Source organism: Emydura macquarii, unplaced genomic scaffold (genome assembly GCF_026122565.2).
Source record: "Emydura macquarii macquarii isolate MOO-44397 ecotype Brisbane River unplaced genomic scaffold, CSIRO-AGI_Emac_v2 contig_2437, whole genome shotgun sequence".
Taxonomy (NCBI): domain Eukaryota; kingdom Metazoa; phylum Chordata; order Testudines; family Chelidae; genus Emydura; species Emydura macquarii.
In genome coordinates, this window is record NW_027132574.1 from 617,681 (window position 1) to 638,056 (window position 20,376).

The following is a 20,376-nucleotide window of genomic DNA, read 5'->3' on the forward strand; positions in this document are numbered from 1 at the left end:
GACAGGTAGCACTCCTCTTGGTGTGTGGTAGCTCTCCCAAGTGTTGATGGAAATGAAGGTTTCAGTCTTGAGGGGTACAGAGATCTTTCTGTGGGTGACACTGGAGACAGAAGTCTGGATGATGACATTGAGGATGTCCTGGTGCTGGTGATGAGGATGTGCTGGTATCCTAAAAAGGGCCAGGTAGCTTCCTTGTGTATGAGGGGGGAAGACCCCAATCCTCAGGCTGAGCCTGCATTCCTGTTTACTCTGTTGTTACTCTGTTCGTGAGGTGAAGCTGGTCCTGGTACTGGGGGGTGCTTAGATGATCTTAATACCGAATAAGCCACTATGACTAAAAAATGGCGCTAGGTGAGACTTGTAGCATGTCTGGGTCGCCTTAGCTAGTCATTTACTTCATACTCAGGGAAATTTTCCTCAGCTTTGAAGCACCTTTGATATTGGATAGTCTCATAGTCTTACGAAGCTCAGCGACCAAGCCTTTGGAAAGCATTCTTTTCATCTTCTCTCCTGAGGACTTCCACTTGGTGTCCAAGTGGTCCCAGAGTTTCCTCAGGATTGAGGCAGACTTAGAGGGGACCTTGGACCACTTTTGAAGATGTCTTTGTCGCTGAGTTCAAGGACCTTTGGTCTCCTGAAGATCTTGAGGTCTGAATCCTGGGGTCCAAGTCCACAAATATGGACTGCTCCAGAAGGAAGGCCTTCAAGTAAGACTCCCTTGAACGATGGGTCTACTTTGAAAAAGACCAGCAGATCTTGCACCAGTCTGGAATGTGCCCCTTGCCAAGACAGAATTGACACCTTGTGTGGCCATTGTTGAGAGGCATGAAAACTTGCAGAATGAGCAGTGCTTGAAGATCCGTGACTTGTAGTCTGCCATTTAAAACCAGTCCCACTGGTGAACGGCAGTCCCGAACAGCCCCAGTAGAAAGCTAAACCTAGTTAACATTACCCACTAATTAACTAGAGAGATATGTTGCTCCAATACATGCCATGGTGCTAAAGGATGAATTGTGGGTAGAAGGGTGCATGTGCCCTTTGTACCCTTGCAGAATGCATGAGGGTGCGAAAGGTGCATGTGCCGACACCACAGGCATTGTTAGCTAGAAAGTTCTCTAGTGCATGTGCACTAGATGTGTGATCACCCACTGTGGAATATGGTACAAACTATGACTCAAAGAACAAGACCATTTTATTTTATAGTGTTTTACATTTATAATGCAGGCACTTTTAATAGACAGTGGAGAATCAGATGCTATAGTACTTATCTTTAAACACGACCCAACCTTCCCAAAAAACTCATCTATATGTATATTATTGGTCTTTGAAGAGGCAGACAGAAATCTATTTGCTTTTTAATCAGTTAATTATATTGCCAAGTTGTATTGCTATAGATTCAAGGCCTTGACTCTTGAAAGTATCTTTTTCATTATCCAAAACTGTGAAGGTTGGTGCTCTCACAAACAATATGTTTTCCTTTCTTATGAATTAGGTGATATAAAACCAATAAAAGTAGTGAAAGTAGGCGTGCATCATCATATGTGTATTATAATTGCTAAAAATGGAAGTTTTAAAAGTCTCAAACTGTCAGTAAATTGCTTCCAATTCTGAATGTTAACCTAAGGCATGGTGGAAAATGTGCTTTTTCCTCTGCTCATAGCCTGATACTAAATGTCTTTGTTGCAATATCAGTTTCTTCAGACTAATAAATGGGAACATTTTGTATTCAATTGGTGAAGTTATTCCCGTATAGTGTCACAAGCAGTATAAAGTAGAAGTTAGTAACAGCATCAACTCAGATTAGAAATTAAGGTTTCACAAGGAAACAACATAAATGTATCAAAGGAACAATATGACTAACATGCTGAAATATAAATCAATTAAAGTAATATGAATACAAGGATAAGTGTGTATATGAAACTGAGGGTCTCCATGCTTGCGCTCAGCTGAAGGAAAAATGTGATACTACATATTTAGAGATTAGACTGCTCTATTTCCAATTTGTCTATTATTATTTTTGAACAATATACAGTGTAGGCAATAAAAATATGTCCTCTGTTCTGGTTTTCTCCAGAGGGAGATTTCTATTCTCAGCTGAGTTTGCAGGAATAACATAAAACAATACATTGCATGATACAGAATATGAAGCTCTCTCTCCTGGAGCTGGGCCAGAGATGTTGGTTTTTAGACTTTAGTCTCCAAAGACAATAATGTTTTTTTAGATGCCTTCTCTTCTAAAACTATTAAAAGTAAATTGATAAGACAAGACAGATCCACTGACAGCCTGAGAGAATTCTGTATAGAAAACTCATCACTTTTTAGTCACTGTGAAAATCTAAATGTATATAAAATGTAGTAACCTCTGTGAAACTAAAATTAATATCCCAATATTAGACTTCAAGATCGAGATCATCCTTTCAATCTTATGTGTAATGGAAGCGATATATTTTATAAGTCCATATAACACAGAAATAACATGATATATAATTCACTATTTTAGGCAGTAGTTTGTTTAATTAAAAAATAACAATAAAATAGGTACTTAAAATGACCAGTGTGGTACTCTAAATATTCAACCTCCAGTATTATTGACTCAAACGCATTATATGCAGTGTGTTTTCAATAATTGCAAACACCAGTTTTCTGAATATACTTGCACTTTTAGATAGCTCAGCAACTCCACCATTCAGGTACTACTCATTTACTAATTACATATACGTATTGAAGATGAAAATGAAAGTATTTATCAGGTCAAAAAATCATTTTGTTCTCATATCCTTTCACCCAAGTCAATATTCTACATCCTCCTCACATCTCAGGAAATGGGTTTCTTCTAGTAGAAAATTCTGATGAAAATCTTTTTTTTTTAATTTAATCAAACATTTTACAAGGATAATTTTGATAGGTGAAATATGGAAAACTGAAATATTTCAGTTTTGGGGTTTTTTTTTTTCCAAAATATAAAAGCTTTTTATGGAAAGCAGAAACTTTTCATGAGTAATTTTGTTTTTGTCAAAACCCAATTTGCTATTGAAAAACAGTTTCAACAACAAACTTTCAACCATCCCTAACCCACATTTTATCTGTTCTTGGTGCTCTGCTATGTGGTGTGCATCTTAGCTTGGGTGGCGAAGAACACTACCCTTTATGTGAAATATATGAAAAATATATGCAGAAAACAGAGTAATTTAAAGCACTCAAAAATGTCAACAGTTATAAACATGCCCACATACACATTTCCCCATGTTAAATGATACTGAAATATCCATGCTGTTTTTGATGCTACAGGCAGGGCATTTAAGTGAAAACCAAAAGGATTTTTGAGATATTTCATTACAGCTCAACTTGTTAAATAATTCATCATTACTTCTGTATAAATTCCAAATATCAATCCCAGATCAATAACGGAGGTAGTAATGCCAGATGTACAGGTCAGAGAAGTCAAAGTGTCAATACTTTGACAGCGTAGATCCAAAAGATGAATTAATTTTGCTTGTTTTTTTCCAAAAGTAAATTCTGTAGATTCTAAGCAGATTTATTTCCTATTATAAAAATTTATGTTCAAATACTACAGAGTCAAACTCTGATAACACAGACACTTTTTAACAAACAGTATCTGAATCTACCTACAAAACTTACTCTGTATCTTCAATGAGTTATTTTTCTTGGCTGAATTCACAAAACATTGATTTTCTTTCTTCTATGTAACCTCTTTTCTAATGTGTTTCAGCTAAATATCTGGACTGTTAAAGAACCCATAAATCAAAATAATGTAAATAAAGACTTGAGGTACTTAGCAAGACTTGGATCAAAGGCCCATGTGAGTTAACATTGATTTCCCCTCCAATATTCAAGTAATTTTCTGCCCTCCTCCTTGACATAGTTGAGGCCATTGTTTATGCAATAGTTTTAAAATGCAGAATGCAGATGGTAAATTGCTTCTATGTGGCAGCAGACTGATATTCAGGGAATGGACTATACCTGTGAATCCAGGGAGACAGAGACACTGGTAGCCTCCAGGCTTGTTGAAGCAGCTACCTCCATGCAGACAAGGCAAAGTTTCACACTCATTTACATCCAACTCACAGAGAGGTCCATAGTACCAAGGTGCACAATTACAGAGGAATCTTGGGGAAAGGTGAAAAATAAAAGATAAATCAAAAGAAACAAACAATATGATCTGTTAAAATGTTGTGAACCTGCCCAGATGTGAAGGTGCCAAGTTGTGATCCCTTATCACCGATCATGTTAAAATAATTAACAGGCTTCTCTCATTTCCATATCTCTGAAGTAACTTCAGAGTGATTTACAGTTTTTAAATTAGTGGGGAAGTTGTGTGCAATAAATTTAACTGAAGCTAAGAGGAACAACATAATGGCTAAAGTTATTTTGTTTTGTGTCTTTTAATTGTGCAGTGTTTGGATCCAAACTCCACATACAAAAACATTTGTTTTTTCCCTGTCATTTAAATGTTTACTGAAGATTTATATGAGAAAAGTTCATTGTGTGAAGGCAGAGAATATAGAGATATTACTCTAACTATAGCTCAACATAAAATCATTGTCCCTGACTGACTGATGATGTTTGTAATTTTACTCTGCACTAAATACAAATAAAAAGGAAGAAGAGGAAAAAGGACAAGTTTCACCTAAGCCAATTTCTTCTTCCCCATGGTCCAGAAGTTGCAGAAAATTTATTTAATGGGATATGTTTACCTCCTCTTAACTTATTATCCATGCTGTATGCTCCAGAGGAAGGATATCCACTCAAACTTTATCACCACCAACTAAGCTCCCTGACAATATGCCATGTGTGAATGATTTCTTCACAAACCCAAATATAGAAATCTGTAATCCCTCTTGGAGAGAGAGAGAGAGTGTGTGTGTGTGTGTGAAAGAGAGAGAGAGAGAGACTGATGTTGCAAAAAGAGTGAAAGAGGAAGGGCAGACTCCAGACACCAATAGAAGGCCAGGTAAAATCTGGCCGAAATGTTAGTAACTAAATGAGCTAACCAAATTTAATGCTGTATTTGATAAACAAATTTATTTAGCCCACATCTGTTTGAAAATTATCTACAAACAGGTAGTGATTTTACCAACCTGTTCCATATCCACAATTGTTCAATGAGATAGTTTGTGTGAACAAACTTTTAGCTATTCATTTTGTGGGAATTGGTTGCTGAGAGTATGCAATGTCTGTGATTTGGTATCTGTGCTGTTTGACCAGCTAACTAAGGGTTGGTCAGCACTACAGAGTTTTGTCAACAAAAATCAGCTTTTGTTGACAAAACCAGTGGAAGTGCATGTACTGAAATGCTCCTCCCACTGATGTAATTCCCCTGCTATAACAACATAAAAAAACCCCACTTCAGCAACAAGTGTAGGGCTTATGTCAGTGTAGTTAGGGTGGTGCAGTGTCACAGTAGACTCTGCTTTCCCTACATCAGCTGTTGGCTGTCATTCTTGTCAATTTTGGCGCCATGAAATTGATAAGAAAGCTAGGCATCTAGAGTTCAGTTGCTCCCCACTCCTCTGGAGAGCTCAGTGGCTGGACCCCACTCCCAGAGAATCCCTGGGTGGCTTCCCCAGGTCTTGGCAGGGGATGTAGATTGGGGTGGGGGACAGCCTGCCGGGAACCCAGGAGCCTGCGGGAGAGCCAGGCTCCCAGCAGGGAGCTGCTAGTGGAGCTGAGAGACCAGGCCCAAGAAGTGTAGTGTGGAGATCAGCCACTGCAGTAATTAATGCAGTAGCTGTAAGTTGACCTAACATAGGTCAACTTATCTTTGTAGTGTAGACGAGGCCTAAGTGACATGGTGTTATTTTTGTTCACTCATCAGATATCATAGATTTCATGAAACAGATTTTTTTCTGTGCACAAGTTATCTGTCTTCTTATGAAAAAACATATGTCCCCATCAGTGTTGTGTTTGAGCACAAACCGGTCATGATTTTTACAAGATGGTTTGTTATGTGCAACTGTACAAGAAATCTCTTGTGCAATTTTTAAAAAAACCTTACTATGTCTATTATGTCTATTCTACTATGACTATTCTTGTGAATAACCATGACACCTTTGCTTCCTGCAAACATCCCTGTGAACAAAAGCATGCTTCCCCAAATATTTGCAAAAAACAGGCATTGCAAATACCAAGAAAGTCAATGGATAAAGTTTACTCATAAGAACATTTGTGAATACTTTTCACTCAGCTCTAGTTACCAACCTGTTTATAAGATCAAGGCAGGTTCCATTGTTTTTGCAGGGTCTCGATAAACATTCATTAATCTCCACTTCACACTGTGTCCCAGAAAATCCAGGTCTGCAGGAGCACCTGGCAAATAAAATGTCCACTGAATGCACAAAAAGTTTCACTTAAATGTAAATATAAAACAAACAATGATGAAAAAACATGTTTTTTTTTCATTATGATGTTTGGATCACTATGATCAGAAAAATAACTTTGTTATATTTTGGAGACACTGACTGTATAATGTGTCAAACTGATCATAAAATGACAAACCAGATAATTGAAGTATTATAAAAATAATGCACATACAAAATAGCAAAAGAATAGCAAATTGAATGATAACATGGCCATGCATCATAACTGTAGTTTGAACAGTTATCCTCACCTGTAACTGTTAACCTCATCCACACAATGACCTTGGTTCTGGCATGGATGGGAGATGCATTCATTGCTGTCAATTTCACAGTAAGCACCTTCAAATCCTGAAATATAAATGATATGGGTATGGATCAACAATCTCCACTACACAGTGTGAATGTCAGGATCAGTGATAACAAAAACCCAGGTGAATGCCATCTTAATGGAACTTGTAACCCCCTAGCATTTCTTATCCCTCAGCCTTAACAGGCAGTGTTTCCCACAGAGAATACAAGTCTAATCTTACTTTAATTCACAAGATAGAGAGGTTTAGATGCAAGAAATGAGTACCTTTTTAAATCTTTTGGGGAAATTAAGCTTGTTTTAAGGCTTTGAAAATGCTTTATCAGGAAGTGTGGGAATATCACAAAAAGCAAAAACAGTTCTGTGATTAATACATTCTGATGTGCAAGTGAATTTGCAGAGAACACATTTATTCAAAGCAGTCAATAGATGAGAAAAAATGTTTAATTGGTTTCAACATTCAAATGCATCGAAGAAAGCAGTTCATTATGATTCTTATCTGCATAATAAGGCACACATTTGAACGCATCATACTACATGACAATTCTTTTTCAAACTAATGAAAGGGAGGAAAGAGAATATATTCAGAGTGATTCACCAGAAAGTTCAATTTATTGTAATGTATACTACATCTTAAATTTTAGCATAAAATAACAATTTTGTTAAACACAAAACTGTGTTAAAATGATACAGATGGAGATATAAACTCACAAAGACAGTTTTGATAATGACTGATACTAAAATGTTTCATCTAGTAGCCCTATTAGAAATTTCTATAATTAGGGTCTGATCCAAAGCCCAGTTAAGCCATTGACAATCTTTCCATAGTTTGTGGGGTTTGGAATCAGATTCTTATGTAGCACCTCTCACATAAACAACTCAACCCACTTTACAAATATTAACATTTTGCCCCTCTAGGGAAAGTATGGTAAGTTTCAGATTGTTGACCTGAGGCATAGTGGGTTAATTGACGTGTCCACGGACACAATATGAGTTGGGGTGAAAGTATGAACAAACCCTCCGTTGCCCTGACTAAAAGTCACCTGCTCTCACTTCTAGACAACAATTCATCTCTCAGAGGATGTCATTACAACTATGCCTCTGGATATTGTGCCTACATTTAAACAGCTGGTACTCCATGGTTGAGAGTGTGCTTGGGAGTGGGGTGACCCCACCTGAACTCCATTTTACACACATCCCCCAGTACAGCAGTCCTTGCTTTGGCTCCTTCTGCAGCTGCTCCCCACTAGCTGGAGTTTGTGATAGAGATTCATATAATGTATGTTACAGAACCTAGGCGCATTGGAACTTTGTAATTCTCACTACACCTAAGACCAGATAAAGCCTGCAGTCTGCCAACAGATATAAAGAAAATCTGTTTATAATATTGAACGGTTTTCTACAGTTTATCACGATGCACTGAAATGACAAGTGGGAGATAAGAATCTACAGACGTCAACAAATGAAATAAAGTAAAATTAAGTTATTTATATGCTGATATATTCCTTTCGATTTGTATCTGGCATGCCAAGCACTACACATAACTTACAAAACTAAAAAAAAATATTTAGCATCTCAACTTTAACTTAGAATCATCTTATTTATGAGATTTCATTTCATAACACTAAATTATTGTAGTAATTTGTGTTTAATTTCCTTTACAGTTATTTTAGCATAAAATTGGTTTCAAAGAACAAGAACCAACAAAAGTGAATTTCAGTTGTTGGTTGTGTGTGTTCTTCCAGTGTGTATGCTGTTCCAGTTCTGCACAGATAGCTGATTCAGCAAACTACGATTGGATTACCCAATAACACCAGAGATCCATTTCAGTAACAAAGGACCTGGGCAGGTTTATTGCTGACAAACCATGGTAAAAAACACCCTATGTGTGCTACAAGTACACAATACATATGTGCCCATGACAATGGACTAGTGCAGAAAACGGCAGGATTTTCTGTTCCTCACTCACACAGACAAAGACACTCTCTTTGAGACCCTCTTTTATACACTGATACAAACAAGTTTTATATTGCCTCTCTGAGGTGTGTAGTTGCCACCCTCTGATGTACTCCCTTTACTTTGTACAGAATGGTTTGATTAAAACATCTCTATCATATTGACCTTGGAAGGGGCAGTATGTCCTTGTTATTTTTAAGGAATGAGCTTGTATCACTTTTAGTATCAGCATGTTCCGGCATATGCTTCAGAGTTCTGTGCCTAGCATTTCTTTAGGAATGTGTATTTCTGTTCTTGCTAGTTTCTGTGATTTCTGCTATCTTTGCTTCAGAATAACAAGGCTTAACTGCTGCCTTAGCTCAGGCCTCAGGCCCTGGCCCATCATACTAGGCTTTATGTCTTAGGTTCTCACATTCTACTAGATTCCCCTACTTTTTTTAAAAAAATGGAGGGTGTTTAACTCATTGCTTTGGAAAAGCATAATACTTGGACTGAAGATGACCCAGTGGGTTAAACACTGTGATATGGCACTTTAATTTACCATTTATACATTTATGCCCCGTTTGTTCTTTGATTTGCACATTCCCTTGTACAACTAGTGTACAGATTTTATTTTTTAATTTTTTTTATGGTAGGCTTGAGAATGTTATGTCTGGGATTTTGACTGAGGAATGTAGCTTCATGATTGAGAGCTGGAGGCACTTTTAAGTAATTAATATATATGGATAATAAGGATATGGTGTACAGATATGTGTGTGTAGTATATATGTGTACATGAGACACTACCTTCACAATTTTTTTAATTTGGTGTTGTAGTTTGGGTTTTTTATTTTGCTATAGCAGATAGCAACATACTTTTATTAGGGTAATTGTATTATTTGTATAATAATTTTATTGTATTATATTGTATTATTTGTATTATTAGTAGTAGGCTGAGTGTTTTTGAAGTACTGCGATACGCAATATTACAGTGTGTTTTACACTGCTATGTATATAAGAAATAAAACAGAAGTTTGGAGTAATGACTTTATAGAGAGGCTTTTATATATAATTTTTTGTGATTAGTTACTACATTGTATTGTTAATTTATGTTATAGGTTACTTTTACTGCTGGATGCTACTATTTGGTAAGCTTTGCTAGGCAGGAAACAGAAGCTGTACTTCTCCAAAAAAAACTCCAAAAACAGACTTTAAAGAGAAACTGCTGAGTTAGAAATTATCTGCAAACTTGACACATTTAAATTGGGTTTAAACAGAGATTTGGAATGGCTCTCTCATTACAAGAGGTAAATTGCTTTGATCACCCATTCTCACCTCCTACTCAATGGTTGTCATTAGACCAGCTTTAATCCACCTACCCCATTGTTCTCTATGCGCTTGTGTATGTATATGATGCCTCCTATATGTTACCCATTTGCTGTATCATTTCTACCTACTGCGTCTGAGGAAGTGAGCTGAGGCTCACAAAAACTTATGCCTGATGAAATTAAATTTGTTAGTCTTTAAAATGCCACAGAACTCTTGTTGTTATTACTGTTAAGGTTTCCCTTACATTTTTACTACAACCAGAAGTGGTTTCATAATGAGGGGGAGCAGAATTGTACTGAATAGATTTAGAAATAATTTGGGCCAATCAAGACAAGAGTTTGCCTGATAAAAACAGTCTTTCATACAGGTTTAATTGTATTACATATTTAATATTTGCTTTTTCACCACATCACCACACTGTCATGGTTATACATTTTTATTGACATGTTGCTCCCGTAATAACGTAATTGACATGTCACTATGATAGATTCACATCAAAATGGTGCTCCCATTTACATTTAATTAAATTTGTCATAGCTGCATCATTATACTGTTAATGTAGCTACATGGTGTGAAACTTGTACACATTGAACCTGTACACTTCAGCTGATATTGCAATGACTCCATTATGATGCTCAAACTATGTTATTTTAGTGAAAGATTCACACTGTAACAGCACTAATATACACATGACCACTGACATCAGAATGACTCCAGAGATGTTATGGTGTCAATCAAAATGCATTAGAGCACCATTATGATGTCAGAAATGACATTATAACAATTAAGAAAAATAACCACTGAAAATTCAGAGATCTGTTGTTTTCAGAAAGGTGATGAACTCTTTGTTTGAGACTATATTATATTTCAGTATCAGTCTAAAGTGAATAGCTGTGATTTAAACAAACAAACAAAAACATGATAGCAATGCCTTGAATGTATATAGCATCTTTCAGCTGAGGATTTTAAAGTATTTCATAAAGACAGGCAAGCAGTTTTATCTGTCTTTTATAGAAGGAGAAACTTAAGTACTGAAAAGTTAAGTCCTTTGACCAAGGTCACATAAGTGAGCCAGTGACAGAGTCTGAATGGACTCCAGGTTAGCTGACTGTAATTCAATGATCTAACCACTAGATGACCGTCTCTTCCGGGCCACAATAGCTTTCTCACTCTCAGGAATGCCAAAGAGACAGGGAAAAATGGAGAAAGAGTGACACAATTGGAAAGTTCTTTTTCATTCCTAGCCTCAACCTCTTGATCATGATCACTCAGATCCTATCTGTACATGTATATTAGACCTTTAAATTATATGTTTATAGCAGATGTCTTCCATCCTAAATGGGGCTGAAGCTTGTGATGAAATCCATGAAAATGACCTAAATAATATTTATGAAATATTCTAAAAATAAGTCATTCTTTAGTTTTCTCTCACTATGCTGTCTGCATCACCAATACTGAGTGGGCAGGAGAAGCAATATATTACCTAATGTATTTCACTCTACAAGGCTATAGAAAATGGATAGGGGTTATGTCCTGTCATTTTTTTGGAAGTCTGTAACACAGAGTTCTCTTTAATAAAAGTAATATAGAAACAAATCTGTTAGTATTTACTTCCTGCTTCTTTTGGTGAATGAACACTTGATCTAACATTAGCTAGCTAGGAACTTACATGAAATATGTGCTTAAGGATTTTTCTGAATTGAGGGCTAAGGTACTAACTTAAGGTCACATAGGTAGATCAATAGGACAGCTGGAAAATTAACCCAGATCTCATGAGTCCAAATCCAATGCCTTAATCTCAAGGCCATCCATGCTCTTTTGACCTTATCCTCTCATATTATGAGCATTGTCAGATTCCCTGCATGATGCTGAAGGAGCTTTTCTCTGGAATTATAATAGTTCGTGGTACATATTAACTGCTTAATTCACATTTGTGTGGTGTGTGCCACCAAAACAGCTTAAAAAAGTTGCACTGCCACATCACAGGGAGTAAAATCCACATAACAATACATTGCTTTTACACAAGTCTTGTAACAAAACCAATTTAAATTAAAGTAGCCTCAGAAATACTGAGAATTCTATAGATTTTTTGGAAGGACCAGAAGCTGACCATGGATCCAAACACTCTTGAATTTTGAGGTAAAAGGAACCTGGATGAAGATCTGAATTTTGTAATTTAAGCCCTTCTCTATCTCCCTGTAGTTTGCAAGTGAAAAAATGAAAGTGAAAAGACTAGAAAGTTTTTTTCACAGTTCAATATTATTTTTCAATATTGTGATTGTTTATATCTGCTAGCCAGCAGAGACTGACAATATGTTGTTCATCAGCAGTTTTTCTTTTGATACATGGTACCCCAGTGACACTAAACAGCAACAGAAGAGGTGGCAGCTTGTCTCTCTAATTCAGGTTTGGTTGATGAATAGGAAGAACATGAAGAACATGTCAGACTGGGACCCATAGGAGTGTCTGAGGCTAATTTTCTCTTTTATTATTTTCCTTTATTTATTATGTTTGACATTTCTGAGACTGAGCTCTGTTACAGACAAGCAGCCTATGTCAATGGGCTGGGGAAATGAAAAAAGTAGTATACAGAAAAAAAAAAAAGTAAAAGGGCATTACACTTTAAATAACTCAAAGATGTAACTGCAACATGCTGAGGTAGATTATAATTTTGGGATGTAGTCAATATAAAGTATGTTGAATGCATCGGGAGAGAATTTTGTAAAATCAGTAACAAATTATTTTATGTAATGGTTTCACTTTCATTTGTATTATTTCTATATTTGTCTTTTTTATTTTGTGAAGATAGCTGATATTTTAAACACTGCAGTTAGCTATAAATGATATGCATAAACAATGAAAATGGAGGGAATTATCCAAACTTTGCTCCTTTCATGCTTCCCCACCTGGTGAAGATGTTCTGAAATCATTTCTATGTTAACTGAGGTTGAAAGCTGTACATATAAAATTGCATTTAGGCTCAAATTCAACCACAACCATCCCATTCTTGTCCAACCCACAGCTAAGCAAAGTCATCATAAAAGCAAATCAATGTAGAGTGCATACTGCACATGTGACTTTATTAATTATATTACACAACACAGAAACATAGGTTTGCTGCATGCTTGAGTTAATGGCTCAAGACTGTTGAAATAACAGGCTCAATTAGAATTATTTAATCTAAGATTATCAATCAGAGATTAGTACAACACTATACAGAATACAGAAAATAAACAGATACATTACCACTTTTTGTTGTCAGACTAAGAGCTGGATATGTGCCTTTCCTGCATCTGCACAGTTTTCATTCCCCCACCTAAGTTTTCATATCAGTATCATTATATAGGGTTTCAGACAAAGGAAACCTTATTGCCAATAATATTCTCCAAGAAATATATGTTGTGATGGCATTTCTATACATTCTCAGTTTACCTGATGTATGTGTGAAGGTACGATTTTTATAGCTGGGAGGACTAACAATTCTTCAAATTAATATCTCTCAGTGCGTCTTTCTTACCCCACAATCATTCTTCCATGTTGACTTCCCCAACAAAAAATATCTGCTTACATCAATCCTCAAGTCTACATATGCTTATGTAAGCATATATATATGTTAAGGAGATGATTTGAAAGGGTTTAATAGATAGGCAGGTGCTCAAGAGTTATTAAATACGGCATAATGAATAAATACCTGGACAGGACTACTTATTGGTCAAGGACAAGTGTTCGGGACCATAGAATTCAGACATACTCTTTGTTGAAGATAAAGTCTCTAAAGAATAGTTATATATATATATATATATATATATATATATATATATATATATAATTAATCAAATATACAAAAAAACCTAAAACAATTAATATTTACTAACAAGTTTCATTAGAAAATGTCAGCAGGGCCACTGTATGATGAAATCCCAAATTGTCATAATCTACCATTGAGTGAAGACCTGATCCTTCTCTCTGGAGTAAATATATTTGGCTAACAATATCAATGGCAGAAAAATTAGATGATAAGATAAAATAATTTTGGGGGTTTTAACCATATATATTATTTGAGAGAAATATATAAAGAGAGATGGATAGAACTTTGTTGACATTTTTCCTCCTTTTTTTTTTTTAAATGCTTTAACTGATTTTTTTTTAAATATCCAGACTTGCAAATTTTATTGTAAATTTCTACTACAGCTTTAACTTGAAACTAAAATGTGGTGTTTCCATTTAAAAGTAGAAGTTGAAAGTTACAAGCAGCTCTATTTAACTTTATTCCAGGTGTAAATTCCATGTATCTATGCTACAATATATGTATAATTTATGAAGTCAGCACAGTGCAGGTCTGTATCAGAGCTCATGATAATTAGACTTTTTTATTCACTCCTGATAAATGTTCGCTGAGAAAATTATGAAAATAGAGCACCACAGCATTATGCCCACAGTTCTCTTACAATCAGGAGAGTTTAAATCCCATATTGCTTTCTCTTTAAAATACACTGGAATGTTCTAATTAAAATAATATATGTAAACTATTTCTCTTATGAGGAGCATTAGAAAGACACCAACAGTGCCACCTGTGACCAAAACCACACTTAATTTTACTGGAATATGAGCAAATAGCACAAAGAAAGGAAATCACTGAAACTCAAAAGGTAAAGGATTACCCAGTTAATTTGCTGGCATAGGTTTTTTTTTTCTTTTTTTCTTTTTTGCTATTATACAGTACCTTGAGTTCTTGTGTCTTATATACTACTGTATCTGTGAGCATTTATTTTAAAAGATAATATAATATGTTCAGATATTTTATACAAATGTACCAATATTTCAAACTAAGAATCATAGTCACAAATAACTGTGATCTTATGGGGCATTTAAACTCAGAACAATGTATGGATATAGGTTTTTTAATCTCTATTGCCCTGGCAAATATACAATTTACAATTTATTTTATATTTTCTAAGGAAGGGGAGGGAAAGAATGGACACAACCGATCTGATTAACATATTTTAAATGTTAACTGAATTAACATATTTTAAATGTTAACCACATTATTATAAATTAATGTTTTCAGTTGCAAAGGAATTTGCAGCATCTAAATAAGCATTTGCTCAATACATGTTACACAATACATTATACTGCTAAACCTAATTTGTATCTTGTGTTGTAAATATAATTCATTCATTTAAATTACAAAACAGAACCATTTTTATTTTAGGCAAGCTATTTTTGTAAAGTGGTGCCAAGCCTGGAAATATGCATCTTGCTGTAATGTATTGTTACCATCATGATCTTTAGAAGCCCGTGTACTGAAGTAATAGGCACATTTAAATGTAACTGCTTGCTGCCTTTGGTAGTGCAAATCAGTCAAGCTTGGGATCCAAATTGTAAATCAGTAGCACATGTAAATGATCAGATGCAGCTCCTCACAAAAATGCTTTACAAAGTGTTGTTTCTACATTTCAAAGCCAAGTGAGACATTACTTAGAGGAGACTTTCAACACACACACACACACACACACACGCAAAACGCATTTCCAAATAAAAATATTTATCTGATCAATAGCAAAGAGCAAATGGCACATACTGCTGCCCGCCAACAAAGGATTGCCATCAGAAACCTCTTCAATGTTTCCAGAACTGAGCTTCTCAGGAAATCATCCTATAAGAGGTGGCTAACTACATGGGACCCTTTCCAATTGGATTATACCAGATTTCTAACACAAAGATCAGACATATCATATAACACAATTTGAGAAATCAATGGTTTTTATTTGTCAGTCCGTGTTTTATACAACTTTTGGTATCTTGTTTGGAAGAAAAATTGCCTGTGAATAGATTCCCATAGCTACTATAATATTATGACTAAACAATCTTTTTTAACAAAACAATTTCATATACATTTTTTCTGCTAAAACCATAGAGAACAGCATTTTTGTTCTCTCTCTCTCTCTCTCTCTCTTTTTTTTTTTTTGGAGGGGCGGAGGGGATGAAATACAGAAAAGTTAAGTTTGCTACCAGGACACTGCAACTTCAAACTTTGCAAAATTTGGTGGGAGAGAAAAAGAATAAAAGATGGAGTGCTAAAGGAGATCATACTGATTCTTTTATTATACATCTAATATATTTTACAGAGTGGACAGTGCGTATGTAGCTTTAAAACCTAATGAATAAGTTGATTACAAAATACTAATGCTTTTAGCAGAAAAAAATACACTATCACAAGTATGTAAGGTAGACATTTCTAATTTCCCTAGAGAGATTTTCTGATAACTTACCTCAGTTATGTAGTTTTATATAATATATTCAGCAAAGTACTGCATTAGAACTACCAAGTCTGGTAGGTAGTATGTTCTGGCTTGCTTCCAATTTGTATACGCACAGACTGATGTATTTCTTCCTGTTCACAGAATGGCTCAATCCTACTTTCTATGATTGTAGTTTTAGTGAATGCAGCCTACTGCACATCTCTAAACTATCTGTGGACCATGTAGATTTACACAGCAGAGGAATCCACTGGCCACTCATCTGTTTGTGGAGAACATAGCCACTTTTCCTTCTGTGTTCAATTGCAGAGACCTGTGGATTTCATTTCCAGGAGACCCACCAGAGCAGTGGAATTCTTTTTCTATGGGTTCTCCACTGCTTTGCACATCAGTGCAGAATCATTCAGCAACTCTGTTGCTTTTCGCACTATGTACTTACTGTTTGCAGGCAGCTCCTTTAGGGTATGTCTACACTGACGGCGGCAAAGTCACCACCATCAGATTGACCTACCTGGATCAACTGAGAAGTCAGTGAATACCTGCTCAGTCGATCCAGAAGGTGATGCAGTAAAACCACCCCCTCAAGTAGCGTAGTGCTGCGTCGATGGAACGCGGTTCCCATCAGTGCAGTGCAGTGAAGATGGCGCGCAGAAGGAAAGCATAGAAGTCGACGGGAGTTATGCAAGCTACTCTGCATAGCTTCTGTAACTACTGTCGATTGCCGCCAAAATCGCCCGGTAAGTGTAGACCAGGGCTCAGCCTATTATGAGCCTTAATGTGGTGGGTGCGCTTACCTACGCCTTGTCTACACTAGAAAAATAAGTCAACTTAACATAGGTAGACTTACAGCCACTGCATTAATGACTGCTGTGACTGATGTCCACACGACCCTCCTTGGGTCGGTGGACGGCATCCTCACCAGGAGCACTTCCACCTAACTAAGAGGGGCAGTGTGGGGAGCAGGAAGCCTAGTCTCTCAGCTCCCTGCCGGGAACCCCACAGCCTGTCCCCACCAACACTTCCCATTCCCCCCCAGGAGCCAGCCCTGGCCTTTTCCCCTCCCTGTTCTCTGCTGGGAGCTGGGAAAGCCACCTGGAGCTTCCCTCCTCCCCGTTGCCAGGGGGAAGCCTCCCGGGGCTTCTCACCCCTGGGGAGTGGGATTCAGCTGCCCTGGCTTCTCGCCTTCCCTGCCCAAGGTTGAGCAGTGAAATTGAAAAGGAAATCCAATCGCCAAGGCTTCTCACCCAGCTCCCAGCCAGAGTGGAGACCCTCTGCTCAGCTCTCAGGGGGGCTTTCTTTTCAATTTCACTGCTCCAGTGGAGCCCCACAGCCAATGTAAGGGATGCAGTGTCTACATGACCCCCAGATCCCTTTCCCAGTGAGTCATTTCCCACTTTCTATGTGTGCAACTGATTGTTCCTTCCTAAGTAGAGTACTTAGTATTTGTCTTTATTGAATTTCATCCTATTAACCATTTCTCCAGTTTGTCCAGATCATTCTGAATTTTAATCTAATCCTCCAAAGCAAAACTTCCCAGCTTGGTATTGTCCGCATACATTACCAGTGTACTCTTCATGCCATTATCTAAATCACTGATGAAGAAACTAGCTCCAGAACTGATCCCTGCAGGACCCCACTACGTATGTCCTTCCAGGTTGACTGTGAACCACTGATAGCTACTCTCTGGGAATGGTTTTCCAACTACTTATGCACCCACCTTAGAATAGCTGCATCTATGTTGTATTTCTCTAGTTTGTTTATGAAAAGGTCATGCAAGACAGTATCAAAACACTTACTAAAGTCAAGATATACCACATCTACCACTTCCACCCATCCACAAGGCTTGCTACCCTGTCAACGAAAGCTATCAGGTTGATTTGACACCATTTCTTCTTGACAAACCCATGCTTACTGTTACTTATCACTTAATTATTTTCTAGGTGTTTGCAAATTGCTTAATTATTTGTTCCATTATCTTTCCAGGTACTGAAGTTAAACTGGCTAGTCTTTAATTCCCCTGGTTGTCCTTATTCCCCTCTTTATAGATTGACAGTATGACACTATGACTCATTTCCAGTGCTCTGGAAACTTTCCCATCTTCCATGACTTTTTGAAGATAATTGCTAATGACTCAGATATCTCCTCAGTCAGCTCCTTGAATATTCTAGGATATATTTCGTCAGGCCCTGGTGACTTGAAGACATCTAACTTGCCTAAGTAATTTTTAACTTGTTCTTTCCCTATTTTAGCCTCTGATCTTACCTCATTTTCACTGGCATTCATTAAGTTAGATGTCCAATCACCACTAAGCTTTTTGGTGAAAACTGAAACAAAAAAGTATTTAGCACTTCTATCATTTCCACATTCTCTGTTATTGTTTTTCCCCGCTCATTAAGTAACGGGCCTATCCTGTCACTGATCTTCCTCTTGCTTCTAATGTATTTGTAGAATGTTCTCGTTACCCTTTATGTCTCTAGCTAATTTAATTTCATTTTGTGCCTTAACTTTTCTAATTTTGCCACTACATACTTGTGTTATTTCTTTAAATTCATCCTTTGTAATTTGACCTCATTTCCACTTTTTGTAGGACTTTTATGTGAGTTTCAACTCATTGAAGATTCCATGTGGTCTGCCAAAACAGGAGTTGGAGGAGAGGAAAATCCCCAGAATAGGAAAAAGAAACTAGATGTTAGGAGTGTCTTTTAAAAAAAAATATGCTTAGAGGTTGAAAACACACAAAAGGGCAAGCTTTCTGAGTGAGGGGAAACATTTTGACTGCCATGCCAGCTGCAGCTGAAGAAACCTGGTGGTAGCAATCACAGAGGTGACTCCATGATCTGGGGGAGAAGATTGAACTGCAAGTGTTATTTCCAGGAGAGGGGATATGGAACCTTGAAAGAACACTGACAAATCCCAGAGCAAGAGTGGTGAGGAAACTGAAGTAGGGAATGATATAAAGGTGTTTCTTATTTTCCATGGATCTGTGTATGTCTTGTGCTTTCTAAAGAAAAGAGTTATTGGTTTCATAATCAAAGTCTGTGTTTTATTTGTTGCAACTATCATGTGTCCCTGCGAGATTAGATTAATAAGTAGAGTACTAACAAGGGTGGAACTCTAGGAAGGGTATGCTTCAGCTACTGGGTTGTTTTGGAAGGTTCAGATGTAGTCTTGGAGACTGGGCAGCTGGATTCAATGGTCCCGCTTCTGAAAAGGGAGCAGACAGAAAGTATATGGCTAGGAAATGAGCCTAGAGGCCAAAGAAAAAGAAAGTGCCTATAGCCTACACAGACCAAAAGGGAGCTAAAAGTACACAGATGTAGTGTTGGGATCCAAACATAACTGCCAGGTGAGTGTTCATCGGGGGAGCTTGATCAGGACTGTAATACTTGCCTATACTCAGGTAGAAACATTTTTTCCCTAGTCATGCCAATATATCATTACATTTTTTAAAAGAATGTAAGGGAAATATTTCACAAATAGTGGATTTTCCCTAATAAACTCACTCGATTTTAATGGAATCCAAAAATTCAGTCAATGGACGTCACATATGGTGTTCAGAACAAAGTAATAGAGAATTTGGTAATATAAATTAACATGGATATATTTTCTAAAAGAGCCAGTGGTGTTTTCAAATACAGTTTCTTTTACAAAGTGGCCCAGTACTCCCCTGTTCAGTCACCAGTCTGTTGACCATGGATCCAGTTGCTGGGTCCCACTCTAAGGACGATAGTGATAGACTACTCAAAGGGCCAGAGACCACTTGACTGTGTAATTTTGATTATCATACTTATTGCTAACAACAGCCAAAATCATTAGGCCATTCTGCAGGCCTGTGCAACCTTGGCATGACTAAGCCAGGAGGGGAGGGGAGCCTTTTTCTCAACATTATCTGACTCTGCACTGCCCTCCCTCCCCCGCCTATGAAGTCTCTGGTGGATGTGCTGGGTTCTGTCTTATAAGAGAAAAGCAAGAAGCTTATCTATTCATGACCTCTAGGAGATGTTTGTCAGAGCCTCAAGACATGCAGATTCTGCAGGAACACGTCTAGTTGATTAGTACTCTGAGGTGACCTCTTGGTTATCTTTTGAAACTGCTTGCCCAACGAGTCTTTTTCTTGATGCCTTATTGTCTACTAACAAGGATAAATAGGGGGGAGAGGTTTGGACTC

At 37.0% G+C, this 20,376-nt stretch overlaps 1 protein-coding gene across 1 annotated transcript in view; it reads right to left on the reverse strand.

Annotated features, from left to right (window-relative positions):
• Positions 1-552: 552 nt before the first annotated feature.
• The window catches only part of LOC137162626 (protein eyes shut homolog), a 340,220-nt gene continuing 320,396 nt past the window's right edge, over positions 553-20,376 (reverse strand). The window contains exons 12-15 of the mRNA XM_067562533.1: positions 6,629-6,725; positions 6,220-6,327; positions 3,982-4,127; positions 553-938 (exon numbers count right to left, since the gene is read on the reverse strand). Coding sequence (XP_067418634.1) covers positions 553-938; positions 3,982-4,127; positions 6,220-6,327; positions 6,629-6,725 — 737 coding nt within the window. The remainder of the gene's footprint in view (positions 939-3,981; positions 4,128-6,219; positions 6,328-6,628; positions 6,726-20,376) is intronic.